The 26,425-nt window shown below is 44.2% G+C and overlaps 1 protein-coding gene across 1 annotated transcript in view; it reads right to left on the bottom strand.

Annotated features, from left to right (window-relative positions):
- CD164L2 (CD164 molecule like 2) overlaps positions 1 to 26,425 on the bottom strand; it is a 447,628-nt gene that overhangs the window by 40,092 nt on the left and 381,111 nt on the right. The window contains exon 4 of the mRNA XM_077299585.1: positions 1,049 to 1,193. Within this exon, the coding sequence (XP_077155700.1) occupies positions 1,049 to 1,193 (145 nt within the window). The remainder of the gene's footprint in view (positions 1 to 1,048; positions 1,194 to 26,425) is intronic.

A 26,425-nucleotide genomic window follows, 5' to 3' on the forward strand; every position in this document is an offset into this window, starting at 1 on the left:
AGGCGAATTCGCGGCAGACTGTGCCCGTCGCTGATTGGTCGAGGCAACCTTTATGACATCATCGTCGCCATGCTGTGCCCGTTGCTGATTGGTCGAGGCCTGGTGGCCTCGACCAATCAGAGATGCGGGATTTCCAGGACAGACAGACAGAAAAACCCTTAGAGAATTATATATATAGATATAGCACCATTGATTCCATGGTGCTGTACATGAGGTGTTACATGCAAATTACAGATATCACTTACAGTAAGTAAACTAACAATCACAGACTGATACAGATGGGAGAGGACCCTGCCCTTGTGGGTTTACATTCTACAGGATCAGAACTACTGACTCAATGAAAATTATTAATTAGGTAATAGTAATTTATAAATATTTGAGATGTTTGAGTTGGAAGTTTAGTTGTGTTGGCCTAAAACTGGTGACAATAAGAGGACAATATGAACAGGGCCTTGTAAGGATTTGGTTCATAGATACATTTTCACTAATTGGAAATTTAAAACAGTATCAACAATTCGTAAAACACAAAATAATAATTCTATACCATTTTGCATTACATCTACGAAGTAGTTACTCTTATAGTAGTGTCCTGCCATAACGTCTTTAACATCCCATTGTGGTTTTAAAGAGGACCTTTAAAAAATTAAACTCCAATTGCTGCTGCTCCACTGAACCTGGAACAGTTTCTCTTTGCTCTACGTAGAGTTATGACTCCCCAGTGATAAAGAAGCATATTTTCCCTTCAACCAATTGGGCGTTTACCACAAAACTGCTCCGCTCCGTGGGTGTGCTTCAATTGGCCAATGTCAGATCAGAAAAAAAAAACATCCACAGAGATATTCTGTGGTATATGCTCAGTTAGTTGAAAGGAAAGTTTACACTTTTATTTCTGGAGGATGGTTCTTTGGAACAGAGAGGAACAGAAAACTTGTTCCAGTATCAGTAGAGCTGCATCAACTTGATGAGGTGCTCAGATTAAATTAAAAGATCCAGTGAAAGGTTCTCTTTAAATATTGTTTTGCAAAATAGAAACAAATAAATGACTCACATGGTCTGGTAGTCTCTGTCTGGTCCACGAAGATGTTTCAGAACTACATATCCAACAGTCTCTAAAAGTATCACCAAGACCCCTCCTCCGATGAAACTGCCTGTGTGGAAAACTGGGGGGGACTTTGCATTAGATTCAGGGGAATCTGAGAAATAGAAATATTGTTTGTCATCACACATACCATTTTGAATAATAGTTTCATTATTAAGTCATTCAAATTTGCAATGGTTAATGTTTAATGTTTATGGCTACATGGCGACAATGTATACTTTAGCTACAACAGTATAACTTGGGAAAGCATGTCCTGTCACTTTTCAGAGATGCTTTTGAAAAAGACAGCTGCAACCTAATTAGTTGCTATCTGTACAAGACATGACAAAACTCCACCACAACGTTCAAACAGAAGTGTATCCTTTAGATGAGGCATCTGCCCCGGACATAGCAGATAGGGCGCCTTTGGGCTAAAAAAAGAATACCAGTTCCATATATTGAATATATCTATAAATTGGTGACTCATAACGATTGTAATCAAGAGGAGAAATAGAGAGTCAATTTATGCCATTGAAAATCAAATACAACATTTTTTTTATTGACATCAATATCACAAAGTTAATCAACATGTAAAAACATATAATGGATACAAATGGGTCTACCTCAGTGTGATCCCAGGTAAAACAAGGGGAACCAAAGTCAGGACAGGACAAAATAAGACATGCACAAGAACATATAAAGTGCTTTTGAGCAGTAAATTATGTAAGGTATAAATGGGTTACCTCGTAAATCAATATACAGAGCTCTACTGATGGGCATAAAAAGTGCTTGTGTCTTTTAATAAAGTAACTGTAAGTAAAGTAAGGGGGCGCCATTGGGCTGCCTGATGTAGCGGTCTGAGGTGCCGCCCCTGAACTGGGAGTCAGCAGTTCTCTGAGCTGGCTGTCAAGCTATCGGCCTGCTCAGAGAAAGAACAACACGCTGGCTCATAGTGATCAACTGTAGTGGCGTCTTTCTCCTATTGATCAATTGTACTTGCATCTTTGAGACGCAAGTACAATTGAAACACTGACCACCGCCACTTCTGGGTCAGGTCGACATCAGCAGTGTTATCAGGTCATGTGAACATGCTGACAAAGTATGGTGAGTAGAGGGGGATGTGTGAGAAGGCAGTATGGAGAGAGGGGGTAATACATGAAGAGACTGTATGGTTAGCAGGGGGACATGAGATGAGACAGTATGAGGAGGGAGGGGGAACTGTGTGAGGAGAATATTTAGGGAAATAGTGTGAGGAGACAGTATGAGGGGAAGAAAAGTCTAAGTGGGCACTGAACAGAGACTGAGTAGTGTGGGAGGTAGCATGGGGGGACAGTATAAGGGCACAGCCAGGAGTGGACAGTATGTTTGCCAAGAAGGGTGGAGTATGATGAGGGGGCTCAGCATAGAGACTGGGTCCTGTAGGGGGAGGCAGTGTGTGAGTCGCCCCGCCTGGGCCGTGGGGTACTCGGTACCGGGTCCTGAGTTTCACAGGGGGATGTCACGGTGGCGACCCGGTCCATGGCCCAGGGCGCCCATGTAAAAGGGGAAAGGTCTTTAAAGGGAATAAAGTTTATGTTTGTGACGCCACCTGTGGTATTCGGTCAGTGGGGATCGACGCTGCTTTAAGGGGTCCTCTGGGGTGATGTTATGGCAGCTAGATGGTATAACTTCCCACAGGTGAAGTATATCCCCAGGGCTCACGGTGTGTAGATGGAAGATGGTGAATGGGGACACAGGTTTGCAGTCTCTTTACCTTGTTTACTGAAGTCTTCAGGCAGCCACAGTCCAGGGCACCAGATCACAGGGCAGGCAGGGTCCGGCCGGCTTGGAGGCAAGTTAGGAGCCCCTTATCAAGGTGGAAATAAAACCCTTCCTCTAGCGCCGCGGTGTTGTAGTCCCTTACTGCCTATGGCTTCAGATAAGGTCCTCACAGATGTTCTCTCTCTCTCTCTCTGTTCCCCATATAGGATAGGACATAACCCGTATGACTGGTGACTTAAGTCTGTTTATAGGGACTCTAGCACACCCCGGGCTCTAAAGGTGTCACCGTGTCTCCTGGGTATTAGGGCGGAGAGGTAACGTGAAGTTCAGCTGTCCTGCCGGTCTCTGATGTAAGACGTAGAGAGTCCTTACAACCTCGGTATTCCGGCTACCGGTTATCTGCGCCTCAGAAGGAGGCAGCCTGCTTGGGGCTGGTCTCCCCCTGGTATCCTCTACTGTGCTTTTGCTCTTCTGCATGCTCTCTGCAATCGATTCGGCTTTCTGTATATCTCTTTCCAGGAACTGCTGCACTGCGTCTACACAGCTGCATAAACCCTCTTCTGCCTCAGACTGATCCAGTCTGTTTCCTGGCAAGAGCGGTTCTGATCTTTCCCTCCAAAAACTACCTTATATATGGGGAGTCACCTAGTAAATAGGATCAAGAGCTCCCCCTGGAGGCCTGGAGTGTGAATGTGTTGCATGCTTGTGTTTACCTGGTGTCAGGACTCTGAACATTTTTTATTACCTTTTTGTGCATTACTGCCCATTTCCAAGATGGCGTCTTTGGTCTCATGTGCACTGTGTCTTCCTGCTATAAAAACTCCACCCCAGCCTTCAGTCTGTGCTAGAGTATTCTGCCTTGCATCCAGCTCCTGACCTCTGGTGACTCCCTGGCTATATACCTGCTCCTGTGAACCTGTGGGGTTATCCTGCTACTCTGCTCTGAGTTCCTGTTGCATACACTAGTTCCAGTAATCCTCCTTCATCTGCTGCTCGTGTTTGCTTCCATCTGCATTTGCTGGACATGTAAGCTGTTGCTGCTCTGCAAGAACCTGAGACTATTACCCAGACCTCCCTGGTTGAGCTAAGATATTATTTGAACTGCCTTATAAGCATATCTATCTGTGTTTTGGAATCAGCAAGGACTTATTCGTATCAAGTATCCTCAAGAATAATTGTGCTTCATAGACTTTCTGCGTGATTGCATTTTCCTCTGAAGTTTCCTATAGACTGCTGAGCTGCATTTGATATTTGCACCAAGTGTTGTGGACTTGAGTTTCTCTCTGCACCTGTTTGAATCACCGTGTGATAATATAGACTTTACCACTTATAAAACTGTGTCCTGTAGTTGTCTTGTTCCACGTAAAGAGTCTCCTGAGTTATCCCCTATAATTATTACAGGATACTCTAGCCTAAAAAAAAAAAAGTAGACTGCTGAAACAATGACTGCAGAAAGCTGTCTAGAGCAGGTGTTTTCCATAATTAGATCACTGCAGAAAGATGTGGAAGGTCTGCAAAAGGAGTTTGGAAGCTTTGAACACAATCAACAAGTGTTTGGACAGACTTTGCAGGACTTGAGCACCCGCATGGCAGCCCAGGAAAACAAACTTGCTGGCATAGAGTCCCAGTATGGACGGGCTTTTCAGGACATAAGCACGCAAATAGCTGCACAAGCGACTTTCCCTCTGGGCAACCGCCACCAGCTAGCCCACCTAAGTTGCCCCCATTCAGATTTAATGGTGATTGCGACAAATTTCGTGGCTTTGTGAATCAATATATGCTATATTTTGATGTGCATGCTGACCGTTTTCCTAATGATAGATCCAAAGTATTGTGTGTAATAATGCTGCTGACCGCATGAGCGCTCACCTGGGCGAATCCGATGATCGAGTCTCGTGACCCACGGTTAAATAACTTGGATGATTTCTTGGCCGCTATGGCATTAATGTTTGATGATCCTAATCACCGTGCAACCGCTAAATCTGCTTTATTGTCTTTACAAAAGGCAAAAGGTTCTGTTATTGAGTATGCTACTGAATTCAGGAGATTAGCGGTAGATACCAATTGGGACAGTTATGCACAATTGCCTATTTTTAAAAGGGGTCTGTCTAGTATTGTAAAAGATGAACTAGCTCACTCTGAGTCACCACAAGAGCTAGAGACATTTATACAGCATTGTGTGTGCATTGACATTCACCTTACTGAGCGTAGGCAGGAGAAGTTTGCTGCATATAACCGTATTTCTAACTTTTCCCTTCCTTCCAAAGAGCCTGCAGGTAAAACATCTCGGGAGGTGGAGGAGGTGCCCATGCAAATTGATTCCGTTCAGAGGCGTGAGATCAATGAGCGCCGGGAGCATCGCCTTCGTGAAAGTCTATGTTTCTACTGCGGCCAGTCTGACCACTTCTTGATCAATTGTCTTAAGTGTCCTAGACGGCCTAACAAGGTGCTAGCAGCAGTAGGGGAATATGACAACTGTGATGATGAATCTGACATCTCTGAATGTAGCCTGCCTTTAAACGCTGTATTCCATTCACTTTCTATGACTTCACCCCCCAAGGAGCTTAAGGAAAAGAACTCTCACTGTTCTCTCCCTATTAAGATCCTGTGTTCAGGACAGTGGATTTTCAGTGCAGTTATGATTGACTCTGGTGCAGGTGGCAATTTCATGGATATCGCATTTGCCAAGGAACATTGAATATTGAAATTCAGCAAAGAGCCTCTCCAATTACCATGGAAACAGTGGATGGGTCACCTTTAATCTCTGGGCCTGTGGATCAGGAGACCGTACCCCTTGAAATTTTGTTGGAGCCTAATCATCAGGAGCAACTTTCTTTCTTGCTAATTTCTTCTCCTCATTTTCCTGTGATTTCAGGCATTCCTTGGTTGCGTTCTCAGAAACCAATTATCAACTGGGAGACCAAGGAGATTATCTTTCCAACAAGGAGCAACTCAGCATTAACAGAAGCTGTCCCTGAGTCCACAGCTACGGAACCACATGTACAGGTATTTTCTTTACCTCCAGCATATAAAGAGTTCTCTGACATGCAGATCAGCTTCCTCCACACAGGCATTATCACTGTCCCATTGAGTTGCTTCCTGGGGCAGCTATTCCTTTTGGTAACGTATACCTTCTGGCGGCACCTGAGCTTCAAACCTTAAAGGAGTATACTGATGAAAATCTGGCCAAAGGCTTCATATGTCCTTCTTCCTCACCAGCAGGGGCACCTATCTTTTTTGTAAAGAAGAAGGATGGGACCCTGAGACCCTGTGTTGACTATCGGGAACTCAATAAGGTAACTGTACGAAAGTGTTACCCTTTGCCTTTGATTCCCGAATTACTGGAAAGAGTCTGCCATGCTAAGGTGTTCTCTAAACTGGATCTTCGTGGGGCTTATAATTTGGTGCGTATTCGTCCAGGGGATGAGTGGAAGATAGCATTCAGATGCCGGTATGGAAACTTTGAATCTCTTGTGATGCCCTTCGGGCTTTGTAATGCCCCTGCAACGTTTCAACACCTTACTAATGACATTTTCAGAGATTTGTTGGACCAGTTTGTAGTGATCTATTTGGACGATATATTAATCTTTTCTGACTCTCTACAGGAACATGAAGAACATGTCAAAACTGTTTTAAGATGTCTGAAAGAGAACTATCTGTATATTAAGCCGGAGAAATGCGAGTTCCATCGTTCTGAGATGCAGTTCTTAGGTTATATCATCTCTCCCCAGGGGCTGAACATGGAATCTGGTAAGATTCAGGCTATCCTTGACTGGCCGGTACCCAAGAACGTTAAGGAGGTCCAACATTTTATTGGTTTTGCAAATTTCTACAGACGCTTCATTCGAAATTTTTCTGATATTGTCCGTCCCATTACTTCCTTGACAAAGAAGGAAAAGCCCTTTAAGTGGTCATCACAGGCTCAAGAAGCTTTTGATCGGCTTAAGATCTGTTTCACATCAGCACCGCTGTTGATACACCCAGATCCAATACTTTCTTTCATTGTGGAGGTGGACGCTTCTGATAATGCTTTGGGCGCTATTCTCTCCCAAAGAACTGGAGAGAAGGGTCTGCTACATCCTTGTGCTTTCTTTTCCCGTAGACTAACCTCAGCAGAGAAGAATTACGATGTGGGAGACAAGGAATTGCTGGCTATTATTGCGGCTTTCAAAGAATGGAGGCATCATCTGCAAGGAGCTGCACAACAGATCATAGTGCTAACTGACCATCGCAATTTAGAGTTCCTTAGATCCGCTAGATGTCTTTCTCCTTGTCAGGCTTGTTGGAACTTATTTTTAAATCAATTTAACTTTGTTATCTCGTACTGTCCAGGTTCTCGTAATGGGAAGGCTGATGCTTTATCCCGAATCCATGCTGCGGATTCCGTACCTGAGCCCCGTCCAAGACCATTCTATCTGATGCCAATTTCATCGGAGTTATCCACGATCAGGACTTGTGGAAGGAGTGCAGGGAGGCCTATGACGGTGATGTATTTCTGGCCAACCCACCTGTGGATATTAATCTTGTCTTTAAGGGTGGCATGTGGTTCAGAGATCGACGTATCTACGTCCCTGAGGTCATCCATCTGCAGATCCTCAAGTTGGTACATGACTCCAACTTGGCTGGTCACAGGGGGGTACAGAAGACACAAGAGTTCCTGAGCCGATTCTTCTGGTGGCCAACTTGCCTAAAGGATACCAAGGACTATGTTCTCTTGTTCTCTCTTGCGAGGTATGTGCTCATTACAAGACTCCTCGTGTGGCACCTACGGGTCTTCTACAACCATTACCTGTTCCGTCCCGCCCTTGGGGGTCTATATAAATGGACTTTATTGTGGAGCTGCCTACATCGGGGCGCATGAATACAATCACGGTGGTAGTTGATCGCCTGACTAAAGCTGCTCATTTTGTTCCATGCACCGGCCTCCCCTCAGCTAAAGATACAGTGAACTTGGTTATACAGAATGTCTTTCGGTTGCATGGGGTTCCGGATGAGATCATCTCGGACCATGAAGTGCAGTTCACTTCAAGATTCTGGAAGGGGTTTTGCTCTGCACTCAATATTAATGTCTGTCTCTCTTCCGCTTACCATCCCCAGACAAATGGTCAGACTGAGCATACCAACCAGATGCTGGAACAATATCTAAGATGCTGTGTCAGCCATCTCCAGGATGATTGGTTGGAGTTGCTGCCGTTAGCCGAATTTTCATATAACAATTCTCAGAGCGCCTCCACTAAATTTACACCTTTCTTTGCCAATCTGGGTTATCATCAGTGTATCTTACCTAGGTCTCCAATTAATTCTCTGGTTCCGGCAGTGGAGGAAAGGCTGACTGCGAGGAGTCAAAATCTGGAGGTTCTGAAGCAATCCCTGACCACAGCTCAAGAACGTTATAAGAGATCGGCTGATAGATTCCGTAAACCTGCACCCATGTTCAAGGTAGGAGATTCCGTGCGGTTAGCAACTAAGAATCTGAAGTTAAACGTTCCTTCACAAAAACTTGGACAGAAATTAATTGGCCCTTTCAAGATCAACGGTATTGTGAGCTCTGTGGCCTGCCGGCTGAAGCTGCCTAGGACTATGAAAGTACACCCAGTTTTTCATGTATCTTCACTAAAGCCTGTATCTCCTAATACCTTCCAGGGACGTGTTGTGCCACCTCCACAGCCTGTGGTGATTGATGGGCAAGAACAATTTCTAGTGGAGGAAATTGTTGATTCCAGGATTCGCAGGAATCGGCTCCAATATCTGATAAGATGGCAGGGATATCCCCCTGAGGAAGACTCTTGGGAACCTGTGGAAAACATCAATGCCCAACAGAAGATTTCTCATTTTCATCAGAGATTCCCTGAGAAACCAGGTCCAGGATCGTCCTGAGGCCGCTTCTAAGGAGGGAGTAATGTCAGGACTCTGAACATTTATTATTACCTTTTTGTGCATTACTGCCCTTTTCCAAGATGGCGTCTTTGGTCTCATGTGCACTGTGTCTTCCTGCTATAAAAACTCCACCCCAGCCTTCAGTTTGTGCTAGAGTATTCTGCCTTGCATCCAGCTCCTGACTCTGATGACTCCCTGGCTATATACCTGCTCCTGTGAACCTGTGGGGTTATCCTGCTACTCTGCTCTGAGTTCCTGCTGCATACACCAGTTCCAGTAATCCTCCTTCATCTGCTGCTAGTGTTTGCTTCCATCTGCATTTGCTGGACAAGTAAGCTGTTGCTGCTCTGCAAGAACCTGAGACTATTACCCAGACTGTTATGATCCGGTGGTAGGATCACCAAACTGACCTGATAGGTAAACCAGAATATTAGGACGGCTCTGGGGATGTGGAAACTATACTGACCGCAACGCTGAACCTATCCAATACACACTAAAGGCAGCCGTGGAGCGTTACCTAAAAACCTAGACGCCTCGTCACAGCCTGAGGAACTAACTACCCCTAGAGAGAAAGCCAAGCCTCACTTGCCTCAGAGAAATGACCCCAAAGTTTAGACAGCCCCCACAAATAATAACGGTGAGTTAAGGGGAAAATACAAACGTAGTAATGAAAAACAGGTTTAAGCAAATGAGGCCCGCTAAAGCTAAATAGACTGAAGATAGCAGGGATCTGTGCGGTCAGTACAAAAACTATCAAAAACTATCCACGCAGAAAATACAAGAACCCCCACACCGACTCACGATGTGAGGGGCGCACTCTGCACCCCAGAACTTCCAGCAAGCAAAAAATCACATATAAGCAAGCTGGACTGAACTCATCATATAATGAAACATATTTTCAAGAGAATAATGAGCAAACATGAACTAGCAAGACTTAGCTTCTCCGGATGGAGACAGGTCACAAGGAAGTCCAGAGAGATCAGAACCAGTACTGAATACAACGACAGCAGGCAACAAACAAAGGTGCAGGTGGAGTTAAATAGGAACCAGCAAAGCAGGAAATGAGGCAGCTGAGCCCATCTCCAGACCCGCAGTATCGCTAAAGGCCACCAGAGGGAGCCCAGACGGAATTCACAACACCAGACCTCCCTGGTTGAGCTAAGATATTATTTGAACTGCCTTATAAGCATATCTATCTGTGTTTTGGACTAAGCAAGGACTTATTCGTGTCAAGTATCCTCAAGAATAATTGTGCTTCATAGACTTTCTGCGTGATTGCATTTTCCTCTGAAGTTTCCTATAGACTGCTGAGCTGCATTTGATATTTGCACCAAGTGTTGTGGACTTGAGTTTCTCTCTGCACCTGTTTGAATCACCGCGTGATAATATAGACTTTACCACTTATAAAACTGTGTCCTGTAGTTGTCTTGTTCCACGCAAAGAGTCTCCTGAGTTATCCCCTATAATTATTATACCTGGTTACAGTTATCCCTTCAAGCGTAACATCACTCTCCCCGGGAGGAGAGCAATGCTACTGTGATGACCAGGACCCTGGGGCGCCATATGTGAGAGGACAGTGTAAAAAAGAGGCCCAGTATGGAAAGGAGAGGGCAGTATGGATGGTATGTTCTATAAGATGGACAGTGTGTGGGTCATATTTTGTGCATGGAATATAGTGATGGCAAATTATTTACTCAGGGGCTCAGCATAGGGCAGGTATTTTTTATTCGGGAGAATGATAATGACACTACTATTGTGAAGGTGTAAGGAGGTTGCTTTCCCTGCTCCTTATCTGGAACCACTTAGTCGGACAGCTGGGTTGTTGGGTGGAGGACTTTCTGCCCTGGACAGAGGGGACCATGTGACTGCTGGAGGCAGAGAGGAGGGTGTGGTCATAAAAGAGCGGGAGAGCGGAGCGTGTGAGACAGAGGGGACAGCGCGCCAGAGAGAAAGCAGGCTGCAGCGCCGCGCTCCCCATGAGAGAGTGCTCCCCGTGAGGGCACTGAGGCTGAGATACCAGACGTAGTGAAGGCTGGATGTGAGAGTGTGAACTTGGAAGCCTCCATAATCAGAGAGGACGTATCCCTTTACAGTGACCTGAGCGCGCTGCCCCGGTGACCGCACTGACAAGCCAGGACCCCTGAGTGTAACAAAGTAAACTGCTCAGTGTGTATGTAGCATTGCTACTGCAGAAAGACTGCCAGACTAAGGCCTCTTTCACACTTCCGTTGGAATGTGAACTTCGCAATGCGTCGTTCTGTGAAAAAAACGTATCCTGCAAAGTTGCCCGCAGGATGCGTTTTTTGCACATAGACTTGTATTACCGACGCATCATGACGTATGGACACACGTTCCATACGTCGTGCACTGGATGCGTCGTAATTGGCGGACCGTCATTTTTCAACCGCACATGCGAGGCCGAAACTCCGCCCCGGAACTCATAATGAGCAGCGGATGCATCTGAAAACTGCATCTGGAGCGCCCCCACGTCAAGGGCAATGGGGTACTCGGCACCTGGTCCTTCGGTTCGGGGGATGTCACGGTGGCCTGACCCGGTCCGTGGCCCTTTTGAGGGGCGTCCAATTAAAGGTGTAGTTTGTCTAGTGTTTGTGACACCACCTGTGGTATTTGGTCAGGGTGACCGACGCTGCTAGGGGTCCGCTGGGGTGATGGAGTGGCAGCTAGATGGTATACCTTCCCACAGGTGAAGTATATCCCCAGGGCTTCCCAGATGTGTAGGTGGTGATGGTGGACGATGTAAGGCACAGTGAATAACGAGGACACAAAAGGGTGCAGTCTCTCTACCTTTACTGAAGGCTTCAGCATCCACAGTCCAGAGCACTGATCACAGGGCAGGCTGAGTCCGGCCAGTCCGAAGGCACATCCAGAGTTCCCTTATCCATGTGGAAATCAGTAGCCTTCCTACTAGCGCCTGTGTGTTGTAGTACCTCCCTGCTGAGCACCACGGGATAGTCCTCACAACCTTTATCTTGATGTTATTTCTTCCTCTCTGTCCCCCAGATGGTATGGATAGGACAACCCGTATGACTGGGATAGCCTGGGGCTTGTTTGTAGGGACCCTAGAGATGCCCCGACCCTACAATTTGCCACAGTGTCTTCTTAGGTATTAAGGTCGGGCAGACAACTTGGAATTGACTGTCCTGCTGGTCTCTGAAGTAAAGCGTAGAGTCTATTACTCCCTCGGCCACCGGCTACGAGCCTCAGAAGGAGGCTGCCGATCTTGGGGCAGGACTCCTCCCGGTATTATCTCCTTGTGCTGTGACTTCGTTTCTCACTCTCCACAATACAATTATTTTCTTGTCCTTTCTTAGGATGCTGCCGCATGGGGTGCAGGCGCAGCTCCGTGTCTTTCTGTCTCGTGCTAGACCTCTGTCAGGATCCCACCCCTGACAGGGACCCTCTGTCTGCAGCTCAGATGTTCCTCCTTTACCCCTGTCTGCCTGACAGGTGTTGCCTCGGCCGAGCCCAGTCAGCTTCTCACTGACTAGATGTTACCTGGGCAGAGCCCAGTCTGCTTCTGACTAACTTTCTATCCAACCCACCAGTTTTACCTGAATGTGAGGAGTGCCCTAATAGATAGGAGCAAGGCTCTCCCTGGTGGACTGGAGTGTGAAGTGTAGTGTGTGTCTTGTGATACCTGGAAAGATGAACTCCTTTAGTAATATCAGACGTAATATCACTCCCCCTGGTGGAAGAGCGACATTACTGCAGCGACCAGGACTCTGGGGCGCTGCACATCCACTGCCCACGTTGTGCACTATTTTGCACAACGTCTGTCGGTACGTCAGGCCGACGGTTTGCGATGGCCCCGTACCGACAGAAATGTGAAAGAGGACTAATATACAGAGACTGTGCAGCAAAGTGGCTGTGTGACTTCCTGCTTCCAGCTTCACTGGGAGAAAAGGCTGCAAAGACTTAACCCCACAGTCTCCAGTTCCCAAGAGACAGAGGAGAGACTTCAGGATCTTTAAGCGCTGCTGGTGACTGTAACCACGTTCGAATAAGGACCTTCTAGTCAGGACCGCCCAGGACTGATAAGTTACAAGAACATTCATTAACCGTTGCGATTCCGCCTAACTGTTTACTTTATCGCTATTAACCCCCTGTTTACTCCCTGCGAGAATATCGCCCCTGTTAATAAATTCCCCTCAACAGTTGGTCTGTCTGTTCCGCGGTGACATACTCAACCCTGCACTCTATTACAAAGGATATTGTGTAGGGATGTGCTGCACAAGACCAGAGAAGATGGAAGTCTGCAGAGACAAGCTGTGGGTGTGAAAAGTCTTCCTGGTGTCTTTACTAGTGTTGAGCGATACCTTCCGATATTTGAAAGTATCGGTATCGGATTGGATCGGCCGATATCCAAAAAATATCGGATATCGCCGATACCGATACCCGATACCAATACAAGTCAATGGGCCCTGGGATCCATATTCATACTCTCCTTCAGGCCCTGGGATCCATATTCATGTAAAAAATAAAGAATAAAAATAAAAATATGGCTATACTCACCCCTCCGACGAACCCTGGCTGTCACCGCTGCAAGCGTCTGCCTCCGTTCCTAAGAATGCAGAGAGTGAAGGACCTTCGATGACGTCACAGTCACGTGAGCGGTCACATGAGCGGTCACGCGACCAATCACAAGACCGCGATGTCATCGCAGGTCCTACACTCACTGCATTCTTAGGAACGGAGGCTGCCGGTTGCACCGCTGAGAGCCAGGGGCCGTCGGTGGGTGAGTATATCCATATTTTTTATTTTTATTCTTTATTTTTTACATGAATATGGATCCCGATTCCAATTTCCGATATCCCAAAAATATCGAAACTCGGTATCGGAATTCCGATACAGCGAATATCGGCCGATACCCGATATTTGCAGTATCGGAATGCTCAACACTAGTCTTTACAAGATGAAGAAAAGAAAGAGAACAACTCCAGTCAGAGACAATGTCATCTATAAAGGTACCTGGATGTAAGTGTTTTATTGTGACACTGACTAATTCTCATCAATACTGTGGTGCATCTATGGTCCGCAGCCTGATGGTGACTGATAGCAACAACTCAGTGTCTGCTTACCATTGTTAGGGACATACTAAGGGTATGTGCACACGTTGCGGATTTCTTGCAGAAAATTCCTGAAGAAAACCGGAAATTTTCTGCAAGAAATCCGCATTTTTTTTTTTGCGTTTTTTTTCCGTTTTTTTCACGTTTTTTTAGCATTCTGCAAGCGTAATTAGCTTGCAGAATGCTAAAGTTTTCCCTGCGATCTGTAGCATCGCTTGGAAAACTGACTGACAGGTTGGTCACACTTGTCAAACATAGCGTTTGACAAGTGTGACCAACTTTTTACTATAGATGCTGCCTATGCAGCATCTATAGTAAAAGATAGAATGTTTAAAAATAATAAAAAAAATAAAAAAATGCTTATACTCACCCAGACATCTCACCGGCGTCCGTTCCGTATAGCTGGTCTGTGCGCACAGGACCTCCCGTGACGTCACGGTCACGTGAGCGGTCACATGACCGCTCACGACCAATCACAGGACAGTGACGTCATTCGGCGAGGTCCTTCAGCGCACACCAGGTACAGAAACCGAACGGCAGCGTGCGAGGAGGCGGCAAGACATCGAGGGTGAGTATAGGACTGTTTATTATTTTATTTCTTATTTTTTGACCACTTATATGGTGCCCAGTGCGTGGAGGAGAGTCTCCTCTCCTCCACCCTGGGTACCAACCGCATATAATCTGCTTACTTCCCGCATGGTGTGCACAGCCCCGTGCGGGAAGTAAGCAGATCAATGGACCCCTAGGTGTGCGGAATCCCTGCAATTCCGCATTTTTAATGAACATGTTGCTTTTTTTTCCGCTATGCGATTTTTTCGCGGAAAAAATCGCAACATTTGCACCAAAAATGCGGAATACCCTGTAAATAATAGGAGGCTTATGTAAGCGTTTTTTTTCGCGTTTTTATCACGTTTTTATAGCGAAAAAACGCGAAAAAAACGCTAACAATCCTGAACGTGTGCACATGGCCTAAAAGTTGTAGGTTCAATGTGATACAAATCTATATTGGTCTTACCTGACATTACAATTGATGTACCATGTTCTGGTGGTTACATGATACATGGCTATCTTAATAAAGTGCTGTGATGCCTGACAAGTTAGGAGTTACTATGTTTTAGTTTATGTTAGGAGCATTAAAGGGGATGTCCATGTTGGTGATGAGTTTGTCTGAATTCTCACAGTGCATATTGCACACTGTCAGGATTCTCTTATGCTGGCGATTTGCATGCGTGACAAATAGACATGCGTGATCTCACTCAATGAAAATGAATTCAGCGAGGCTTGACACATCTAGTTGGAGTGTGGTCAGAAGTATACAAATCACATACATTTTGTCACATGACTTGCCACTGGCAAGAGTGAATCCTAAAAGTGTGCAGCGCATGTACTGTGAGAATTCAGAAGCCGGCAGTCACCAAACTTGGATAAGCCCTTTAATTAAAAGTTAAGCACTGTAGCATACCAATCCAAACAGCGTGTAATATACTCCCTGTCAGGATTCAGCTCTGCCTACTAGCTCCAGCATTTATCACATGGACACTTTACTCATATGCGATTTTCAGACTTAGGCTACGGTCACACTATCAGTATTTGGTCAGTATTTCACATTAGTATTTGTTAGCCAAAACCAGGATTGGGTCAAAAATACAGACTTGATGATGTGCTTCTATTATAGCTTTCCCCTCTGTTTGTTCCACTCCTGGTTTTGGCTTGCAAATACTAATGTAAAATACTGATCACATACTGATAGTGTGACCATAGCCTTATGGTTACGTGACAACTAGCTTTTCTTCCTGCTTCTCTCTGTTTTTCACTGAACATTGAGAGAATAAATAGAGAGCAGCTATTAGGCACGTGAATAAGTGTGCAAATCGCATATGTGCAGGGGGTGGGGTGGGGAACGTCAAGCTGAGTTCTTGCCCTTAGTGCCGGAAAACTTAGATACACCTTTGTGTTCACATATGCTAGTAATTCATCAGCATTATTGCAAGTCAAAAACATCGCTTTACTTTGTGGCCACAACAAGGTGATGGTGCAATTTTACATGGTGCTTTCTTCTCTTAAAGTTGTGCAGTGTTTTAAAACCTAGAAATATTTTTGTGAATTAGATTTCTATAGTCCTGTTCATTATAATTTAACATTTAACCATTGTGGTAAAATCTGATGTTGGAATACACACACACACACGATAGCTATTAAAGGGTTAATCCTATCTCAGCCTTTCATGACTGAGACTGAAATAATGCTGTAAGGCCATGTGCACACGTTCAGGATTTTTCGCGTTTTTTTCGTGTTTTTTCGCTATAAAAACGTGATAAAAACGCGAAAAAAACGCTTACATATGCCTCCTATTATTTACAGGGTATTCCACATTTTTTGTGCAAATGTTGCGATTTTTTCCACGAAAAAATCGCATCGCGGAAAAAAAAGCAACATGTTCATTAAAAATGCAGAATTGCGGGGATTCCGCACACCTAGGAGTGCATTGATCTGCTTACTTCCCACACGGGGCTGTGCACACCATGCGGGAAGTAAGCAGATTATGTGCGGTTGGTACCCAGGGTGGAGGAGAGGAGACTCTCCTCCACGGACTGGGCACCATATAATTGGTAAAAAAAAAAAGAATTAAAATAAAAAATAGTCCTATACTCACCCTCTGATGGCCCCCGAAGTGTTCCCGCCTCTCCGGTGCATGCTCTCTCTTCCGTTCCTATAGATGGTGTGGTTCAGGACCTGTGATGATGTCGCTGTCTTGCGATTGGTCGCGTGACCGCTCATGTGACTCACGCGACCAATCACAAGCCGCGACGTCATCGAAGGTCCTGAACCACACCAGCATCTATAGGAACGGACGCCGCCGAGGAGATTGGCTGTGTGCAGGTGAGTATAACCATTTTTTTTATTTTTTTTATTATTTTTAAACATTCTATCTTTTACTATTGATGCTGCATAAGCAGCATCTATAGTAAAAAGTTGGTCACACTTGTCAAACACTATGTTTGACAAGTGTGACCAACTTGTCAGTCAGTTTTCCAAGCGATGCTACAGATCGCTTGGAAAACTAGCATTCTGCAAGCTAATTACGCTTACAGAATGGTAAAAAAACCGCGAAAAAAACTGAAAAAAAAAAACGCAAAAAAAAAAATGCGGATTTCTAGCAGAAAATTTCCGGTTTTCTTCAGGAAATTTCTGCAAGAAATCCGGACGTGTGCACATACCCTTAATGTAGGGGTCGGTTGGGCCTTCCAGATTTAAGGTTGTATTATCTGTTTACTCATATGTCAAGACTATTAGATTGGTGATGACATGCCTGCCTGAAGCTGTGGGTACAAATACAGCAAAGTTTTTTCAGGGCTCTCTTTATCGGCCTTACTCTATTTTTCCAACATTAACTTTCCTCTATTGAGGTCTCATCCTACTATTAATACCACATTCCATTGCTGCTCCAATTCAGAGATACATAAATTACTCCTACCCATACCATCACCTCTCTCTCTCCTATTATTGGTTCTCTTGAGTTTCCTCAAGTTTAACAGATCCAGTATTTCAACTCTGGATTTCTAGGGGGAAGTATAGAACTAATAAGATTTGCGTGGATCTGGATTGGCCTTCCTTGGAGGCCGTACAAGGAATAGTGGAACCCAGCCCTTTTCAAACCTAGCGCTCACTCAAACTTTGCCATTTTTTCTGCTCATCTAACATATAAAGCTGAATGTGTGTGTGTGTGTGTGTGTGTGTGTCCGGGATTGGCATCTGCACCGTCGCAGGTACAGCCACAAAATTTTGCACGGTCACACGCCTGGACCCTGAGAGCGTCATAGGCTATGTTGTGAGGTGAAATTTTAACCCTGTGCGTTCCAATTCACCACACAATTTTGTCCCTATCTACATAATGGGGAAAAAGTGAAAGGAAAAGTGTTGGAGGCAAATTGACAGCTGCCAAGGGGGACTTAAAGAGTAAGAGCGATGGCGCCAAAGAGTATATACCGTACAGTTGCTAAGGTGGGGCCCCGACATGGGATACTCACCACACACGGGGATATGAACACACACACAAAATGTGCCACACACTACCACGTGCTTGAACACTTATACCACCCTCAGCACACATTTCACCACATACACCAACCTCGCCACATAAAAAAGTCGAAACACAAAAGTCGCCGCTCAAAACTTGCCACATGCAAAACTCACCTCATGGAAAACTCGCCACACGCAAAACTTGCACACGCAGAAAAATTGCCACATGCACAAAAGTTGCAACACATGCAAAAGTTGCCTCACACAAAACTTGCACATACTCAAAACGCACCACAAATAAAACTCGCCACGCGCAAAACTCGCCATGCGCAAAACTTGCCATGCGCAAAACTTGCTGCACACAACTTGCTACACTAACCTGTCACATGCAACTCGACACACAAAAAGTTGCTACACGCATGTCGCCACACAAAACTCATCTCACAAAAGTCGCTACATGCATGTAGCCACATGCAACTCAACACACACAACTTGACACATGAACCTCGCCCTAAAACACACACAAGTCTGGGATTATCCTTCAAAAATAAAAATCTGATTAATAAGCAGACAAACTAGAAGAGCAACAAATGTACCATATAGGAAATACGGCAGCTGTCAGTCACATGACCTGTCTATTATGTGTATGTGTGAGCTAATATATACTGCCAAGGGGGAGGGCTTGCTGTTGGCTGGGGATTTATCAGGCTGCCAATTTAGCTTACACATACTGAGCTAAAAATACTGAGCAAATAACGTGTGAACGAGGTCTAATACAGGAGGAGATGACATAGAGGTACATACTATATACAGGGGAGATGACACAGATATATACTATATACAGGAGGAGATGACATACAGGTACATACTATATACAGGAGGAGATGACATACAGGTATATACTATATACAGGAGGAGATGACACACGTATATACTATATACAGGGGGAGAGGACATACAGGTATATACTATATAAAAGAGGAGATGACACATAGGTATATAGAGGAGGAGATGACATACAGCAGGTATATACTATATACAGGGGAGAAGACAGAGGTATATATTATATACAGGAGATGACATACAGGTATATACTATATATAGGAGGAGATGACACAGGTACATAGTATATACAGAAGAGATGACATACAGGTATATACTATATACAGGAGATGACATACAGCAGGTATATACTATTTACAGGGGAGATGACATACAGGTATATACTATATATAAGGGAGATGACAAACATGTATATACTGAGGGGAAAATGAGAGGTGTGAGGTGAAAATGAGGGGTGTGAGGTGAAAATGAAAAGGTGTGAGTGCAAAATGAGGAGTGAGGGAAAATAGTGGAGTGATCGGAAAATGACAGATGTGATATCGAAATGACAAGTGTTAGGGGGGAATGAGAGGAGTGAGGGGGAAAATGAGAGGTGTAAGGCAGAAAATGAGAGATGTGAGGGGGAAAATGAGAGGCGTGATGGGAAAATAAGAGAAGTGAGGTGCTATAACTCTGTTAGCAGTAAGCAGGGCCGGCCCGAACGTATAGGCGAACTAGGCGGCCGCCTAGGGCGCCGACCCTAAGGGAGCACCAGAGAAACAAATAGAAAAAATTATAAAAAATCTTTTCAAAAGGCAAAAGTTGTATGGAGCGGAGCTGAATGTGTATGAGGTGTATGGAACGGAGCCGTGTGTATGAGGTGTACGGAGCGGAGCACGTGTGTACGGAGCGCAGCCGCGTGTGTAGGAGTAGCTATGTGTGGCCATTATACGGTACGAAGTATCATGTGTGGCCAATATACAGTATGGAGCATCATGTGTGGCCATTATACAGTATGGAGCATCATGTGTGGCCATTATACAGTATGGAGCATCATGTGTGGCCATTATACAGTATGGAGCATCATGTGTGGCCATTATACAGTATGGAGCATCATGTGTGGCCATTATACAGTATGGAGCATCATGTGTGGCCATTATACAGTATGGAGCATCATGTGTGGCCATTATACAGTATGGAGCACTGTGTGGCCATATTTTTTTGTTTATAATTATTCTTTATGAAACAGTGTGATCAGCAGTGCTAAATGGGTGTGGTTGGGACGTGGATATGGGTGTGGCTAGTTATGAATGGGTGTGGTCAGAGGCGTGGCCTAAAATTTGCAGCGGCGCGCCGCAAACTTTGTCCCTCTTTCCCATCTTCAAAAGTTGGGAGGTATGTAAAAGTAGTAGGGGCACAACAAAATAGTTTCGCCTAGGGCGCCATAATCTCTCGGGCCGGCCCTGTCTGTAAGGGATACCTTCATTCAACTTGTCCAAGTGTTTTTGAAGGGACACCCTACAGCTGCAAGAAAAGATTTTCTTTTTGGTCTTATGCTCAAGCACCAAGTGTTTTACCATCTGAAATTGCCTGCACTATTACAATATATTTTTTTATTCCATACGGCAAAGAGCATAATAGAAAATAAATCTAAATGGCTGATTCGCCTTTTGTTTAGTGCCTTCACATCTGTGGGAATATTGAATCAAAAGTATTCAAAAAGTTATACACACTATATAATCATAATTACAAAGTAAAGGCTGTGACACAAAAAATGAGCTCTCACACAGATCCGGAAATATAAAAAATATACAGGTCCTTCTCAAAAAATTAGCATATAGTGTTAAATTTCATTATTTACCATAATGTAATGATTACAATTAAACTTTCATATACTATAGATTCATTATCCACCAACTGAAATTTGTCAGGTCTTTTATTGTTTTAATACTGATGATTTTGGCATACAACTCCTGATAACCCAAAAAACCTGTCTCAATAAATTAGCATATTTCACCCGACCAATCAAATAAAAGTGTTTTTTAATACCAAACAAAAAACCCATCAAATAATAATGTTCAGTTATGCACTCAATACTTGGTCGGGAATCCTTTGGCAGAAATGACTGCTTCAATGCGGCGTGGCATGGAGGCAATCAGCCTGTGACACTGCTGAGATGTTATGGAGGCCCAGGATGCTTCAATAGCGGCCTTAAGCTCATCCAGAGTGTTGGGTCTTGCGTCTCTCAACTTTCTCTTCACAATATCCCACAGATTCTCTATGGGGTTCAGGTCAGGAGAGTTGGCAGGCCAATTGAGCACAGTAATACCATGGTCAGTAAACCATTTACCAGTGGTTTTGGCACTGTGAGCAGGTGCCAGGTCGTGCTGAAAAATGAAATCTTCATCTCCATAAAGCATTTCAGCCGATGGAAGCATGAAGTGCTCCAAAATCTCCTGATAGCTAGCTGCATTGACCCTGCCCTTGATGAAACACAGTGGACCAACACCAGCAGCTGACATGGCACCCCACACCATCACTGACTGTGGGTACTTGACACTGGACTTCAGGCATTTTGGCATTTCCTTTTCCCCAGTCTTCCTCCAGACTCTGGCACCTTGATTTCCGAATGACATGCAAAATTTGCTTTCATCAGAAAAAAGTACTTGGGACCACTTAGCAACAGTCCAGTGCTGCTTCTCTGTAGCCCAGGTCAGGCGCTTCTGCCGCTGTTTATGGTTCAAAAGTGGCTTTACCTGGGGAATGCAGCACCTGTAGCCCATTTCCTGCACACGCCTGTGCACGGTGGCTCTGGATGTTTCCACACTAGACTCAGTCCACTGCTTCCTCAGGTTCCGGTCACCTCTTCTCGTTGTACAGCGTTTTCTGCCACATTGTTTCCTTCCAACAGACTTACCATTGAGGTGCCTTGATACAGCACTCTGGGAACAGCCTATTTGTTGAGAAATTTCTTTCTGGGTCTTACCCTCTTGCTTGAGGGTGTCAATGATGGCCTTCTTGACATCTGTCAGGTCGCTAGTCTTAAGGCCCCGTCTCACATAGCGAGATCGCTAGCGAGATCGCTGCTGAGTCACAAGTTTTGTGACGCAACAGCGACCTCCATAGCGATCTCGCTATGTGTGACACGTACCAGCGATCAGGCCCCTGCTGCGAGATCGCTGGTCGTGTCGGAATGGCCTGGACCTTTTTTTGGTCGTTGAGGCCCCGCTGACATTGCTGAATCGGTGTGTGTGACACCGATCCAGCGATGTCTTCACTGGTAACCAGGGTAAACATCGGGTTACTAAGCGCAGGGCCGCGCTTAGTAACCCGATGTTTACCCTGGTTACCAGCGTAAATGTAAAAAAAAAAAAACAGTACATACTCGCCTTCTGATGTCCGTCAGGTCCCTTGCCGTCTGCTTCCTGCTCTCACTGACTCCCGGCCGTACAGTGAGAAGTGAGAGCACAGCAGTGACGTCACCGCTGCGCTCTGCTCTCAGTGTACGGCGGCTCAGTCAGAGCAGGAAGCAGACGGCAAGGGACCTGGACACCGAAAGGCGAGTATGTAGTGTTTGTTTTTTTTGGTAACCAGGGTAAACATCGGGTTACTAAGCGCGGCCCTGCGCTTAGTAACCCGATGTTTACCCTGGTTACCCGGGTGCTGCAGGGGGACTTCGGCATCGTTGAAGACAGTTTCAACGATGCCGAAGTCGTTCCCCTGATCGTTGGTCGCTGGGGAGAGCGGTCTGTGTGACAGCTCCCCAGCGACCACACAGCGACTTACCAACGATCACGGCCAGGTCGTATCGCTGGTCGTGATCGTTGGTAAATCGCTTAGTGAGACGGGGCCTTTACCCATGATGGGGGTTTTGAGTAATGAACCAGGCAGGGAGTTTTTAAAAGCCTCAGGTATCTTTTGCATGTGTTTAGAGTTAATTAGTTGATTCAGAAGATTAGGGTAATAGGTCATTTAGAGACCCTTTTCTTGATATGCTAATTTATTGAGACAGGTTTTTTGGGTTATCAGGAGTTGTATGCCAAAATCATCAGTATTAAAACAATAAAAGACCTGACAAATTTCAGTTGGTGGATAATGAATCTATAATATATGAAAGTTTAATTGTAATCATTACATTATTGTAAATAATGAAATTTAACACTATATGCTAATTTTTTGAGAAGGACCTGTATATATATTAGAATATGACAATGAAACAAGCAGAATAAAAATGTTCCCAAGTTTTTGTTTTTTTCTAGTAAACACAAGTAAAGCTATACTTATTGTTGTGCTGCTGTAGTCATACTGAAGGACGTTAAAGGGAACCTGTCAGCAGGATTGTGCACAGTAACCTGCACACATTGTTAGGTCGACGGCGTTATACTGAATAAAATGATACCTGGTGATGAAATTTGTCTTGTTGTTTCTTAATCTTTTTTTCCAGTTTTGTGGTGCTGATATGCTCGAGTCCTAAGACAGGGTTCATGTATGTGGTGCTCTGATTAGGTATTCATAATGCAGACTGCTGACAGGTCACTGATCCCTTGGCGATCCCCGAGAGCTGCTACTGCACAAGCGCGAGCGGCAACATCTTTGATGAGGTTTTTTTTAATCTTCTCTAGCAAGATGGCGCCTCCGGCGCATGCGCAGTAGCATCTATCGGATCTCTATACACACCGATAGCTGCTACTGCACAGGTGCCCCGGGTGCCACTTACAAAATGATTATTTTATTTTTGCTCAAGTAAATCTGCAAAAGGGATTAAGTGCACAGTAACCATGCGATTATGCTGCAGTGCAGGGGCCAAGGCTGGCATCTGCCTGCAAAAGCGTTTATTTTTTTTTATTCACTATGTGATGGTATTCATTATGGAAACTAGGGGGCAGGTCAGTGAGGGATCAGTGACCTGTCAGCAGTTTGCATTATGAATACCTAATCAGAGCACCACATGAAGACCCCCACAGGCCACCCCGGAGCACGTGCATATCATTAACTCAATACTGAAAATATAGATTAAAGAACAACCACAAGATGGATTTCATCACCAGGTATCAGTGTAATCAGTATAACAGCGCCGACCTGACACTGTCTGTAGTTTACTGAGCACAATCCTGCTGACAGGTTCCTCAGAGCACATAGGGAACGGCATTAAAATAAAAGCCATAAAACTGGCAAAAATCGAGTTTTCTTTTCAAATTGCACCCCATTTTGATTTTTTTTTCTGCTTTCCACTTGTACCTAATATTAAGTGCCATTAGAACTTACAAGTTGTCCTGCAAAAAGATAAGCTGGTCATATAACTATATGAATATATAAAGCTACGGCTGCGAGAATGGTGGGAGTGAAAGCGATAAACCAAAAATATAAACTTTTGTTATTGTCCCCTCTTTTTATCTCAAACTACCTTTGTCCCTCTTTACTTCTTAAACAGGCTGTTTCACTTTAATAAATGGCATTGATTATGTACAGAAAGTTAATCTATTGCACTTACTAGTACATTGTGATTGTCCACATTGCCTCCTTTGTTGGCTTGACTCATTTTTCTATTGCAGTATACACTTCTCATTTCCATGGTTACAGACTACCCTGCAATACAGCACCCGTTGCATTACCTGCTTACTATAGGAAAATTGCTACCTCTGTGCACTCCTGTGGTGCCTTCTCCCAGAGACACCAGTGCAAGAATGGGCACTGGGGCTGGATGGCAGCATGGTCTGTAACAATGGGAATGAAAAGTGGATAATGCAATAGATAGATGAATTAAGCCAACAAAGGAGGCAATATGAATTACAATATATAACTAAGTGCCTTGTATTTACTTTCTCTACATGATAAATGCTATTTGCTAACGTTAGAGATTTCTTTCAAGGATTTGGACTATGTTATCATAACCTAGCTATAGGCATTCAATGTCACACAAGGAGCAACCCCTTTAAATGCCCATATATTTGACCTATAAAAATACTTTTCAATTGATGCACTAATTAAACCTGCTCCAAAAACTATGATGGAGACATATCAAAACTTGAATAGTATAATAATTTCAGTCTCTTAATTCTTTCACAGCTAATTTTTAATGATGTAAAGATTAGTGATGGGCGAGCACTAAAATGCTCTGGTGCTCGTTGCTCGGGTTGAGCAGATTGGAATACTCAGGTACTCAACCAGAGCATCGAGCACAATGCAAGTCTATGGGAGAACCGAGCGATTCCCCCCCGGGGGTCATTTTAAGGTCTAAAAACATCTGAAAATGATGGAAACACTGCTCAAATGACACAGGGACCTCATAGGGATCGCTTCTGGAAGCATTCCTGACTCTTAGGTCACAGAGGTAAACAATGTCAGAGTTTCACGCCATTTTTACAGGTGCATCAAAAAATATACAAAAACTAAACCAAAATGGATTTTGCTGGGAAATATGTTAAGGTACATCTTTTCCAGGGTAATGACTTGTATTTAAGGCAAAATAATTAACCCCAGACCAAAATGTTCCTCCACCACTTGGTCTATGTTCACACACAGCGTTTTTGATGCGTTTTTCAACTTTAACATTGCTTTCAATCGATACAAATGCATTCACTTGGAAACTTCATTGTAACATTTAACAACTCTAGCTGGCCATGTGGTGTGTGACACAAAAGCAGACCCATCTTGTTTCATTTCTGAACGAGGGACTCTTAACCCCTTCATGACCCAGCCTATTTTGACCTTAATGACCTGGCCGTTTTTTTGCAATTCTGACCTGTGTCCCTTTATGAGGTAATAACTCAGGAACGCTTCAACGGATCCTAGCAGTTCTGAGATTGTTTTTTCGTGACATATTGGGCTTCATGTTAGTGGTATATTTAGGTTGATAATTTTTGCGTTTATTTGTGAAAAAATGCAAATTTGGCTAAAATTTTGAATTTTTATTGTTAAACAAGAGAGTTATGTGACACAAAATAGTTAATAAATAACATTACCCACATGTTTACTTTACATCAGCACAATTTTGGAAACAAATTTTTTTTTTGCTAGGAAGTTATAAGGGTTAAAATTTGACCAGCAATTTCTCATTTTTACAACAAAATTTACAAAACCATTTTTTTTAGGGACCACCTCACATTTGAAGTCAGTTTGAGGGGTCTATATGGCTGAAAATACCCAAAAGTGACACCATTCTAAAAACTGCACCCCTCAAGGTGCTAAAAACCACATTCAAGAAGTTTATTAACATGGAAGGAAAAAATTAACATTTAACTTTTTAGTCACAAAAATGATCTTTTAGCAACACTTTTTTATTTTCCCAAGGGTAAAAAGAGAAACTGGACCCCAAAAGTTATTGTACAATTTGTCCTGAGTACGCCGATACCCCATATGTGGGGGGAATCACTGTTTGGGCACACGACAGGGCTCGGAAGAGAAAGAGCGCCATTTGACTTTTTCAATGAAAAATTGGCTCCAATCTTTAGCGGACACCATGTCGCGTTTGGAGAGCCCCTGTGTGCCTAAAAATTGGAGCTCCCCCACAACTGACCCCATTTTGGAAACTAGACCCCCCAAGGAGCTCATCTAGATGCATAGTGAGCACTTTAACCCCCCAGGTGCTTCACAAATTGATCCGTAAAAATGAAAAAGTACATTTTTTTTCACAAAAAAATTATTTTATCCTCAATTTTTTTCATTTTCACATGGGCAACAGGATAAAATGGATGCTAAAATGTGTTGGGCAATTGCTCCTGAGTACACTGATACCTCATATGTGGTCACAAACCACTGTTTTGGCACACGGCAAGGCTTG

Source organism: Ranitomeya variabilis, chromosome 3 (genome assembly GCF_051348905.1).
Source record: "Ranitomeya variabilis isolate aRanVar5 chromosome 3, aRanVar5.hap1, whole genome shotgun sequence".
Lineage (NCBI taxonomy): Eukaryota > Metazoa > Chordata > Amphibia > Anura > Dendrobatidae > Ranitomeya > Ranitomeya variabilis.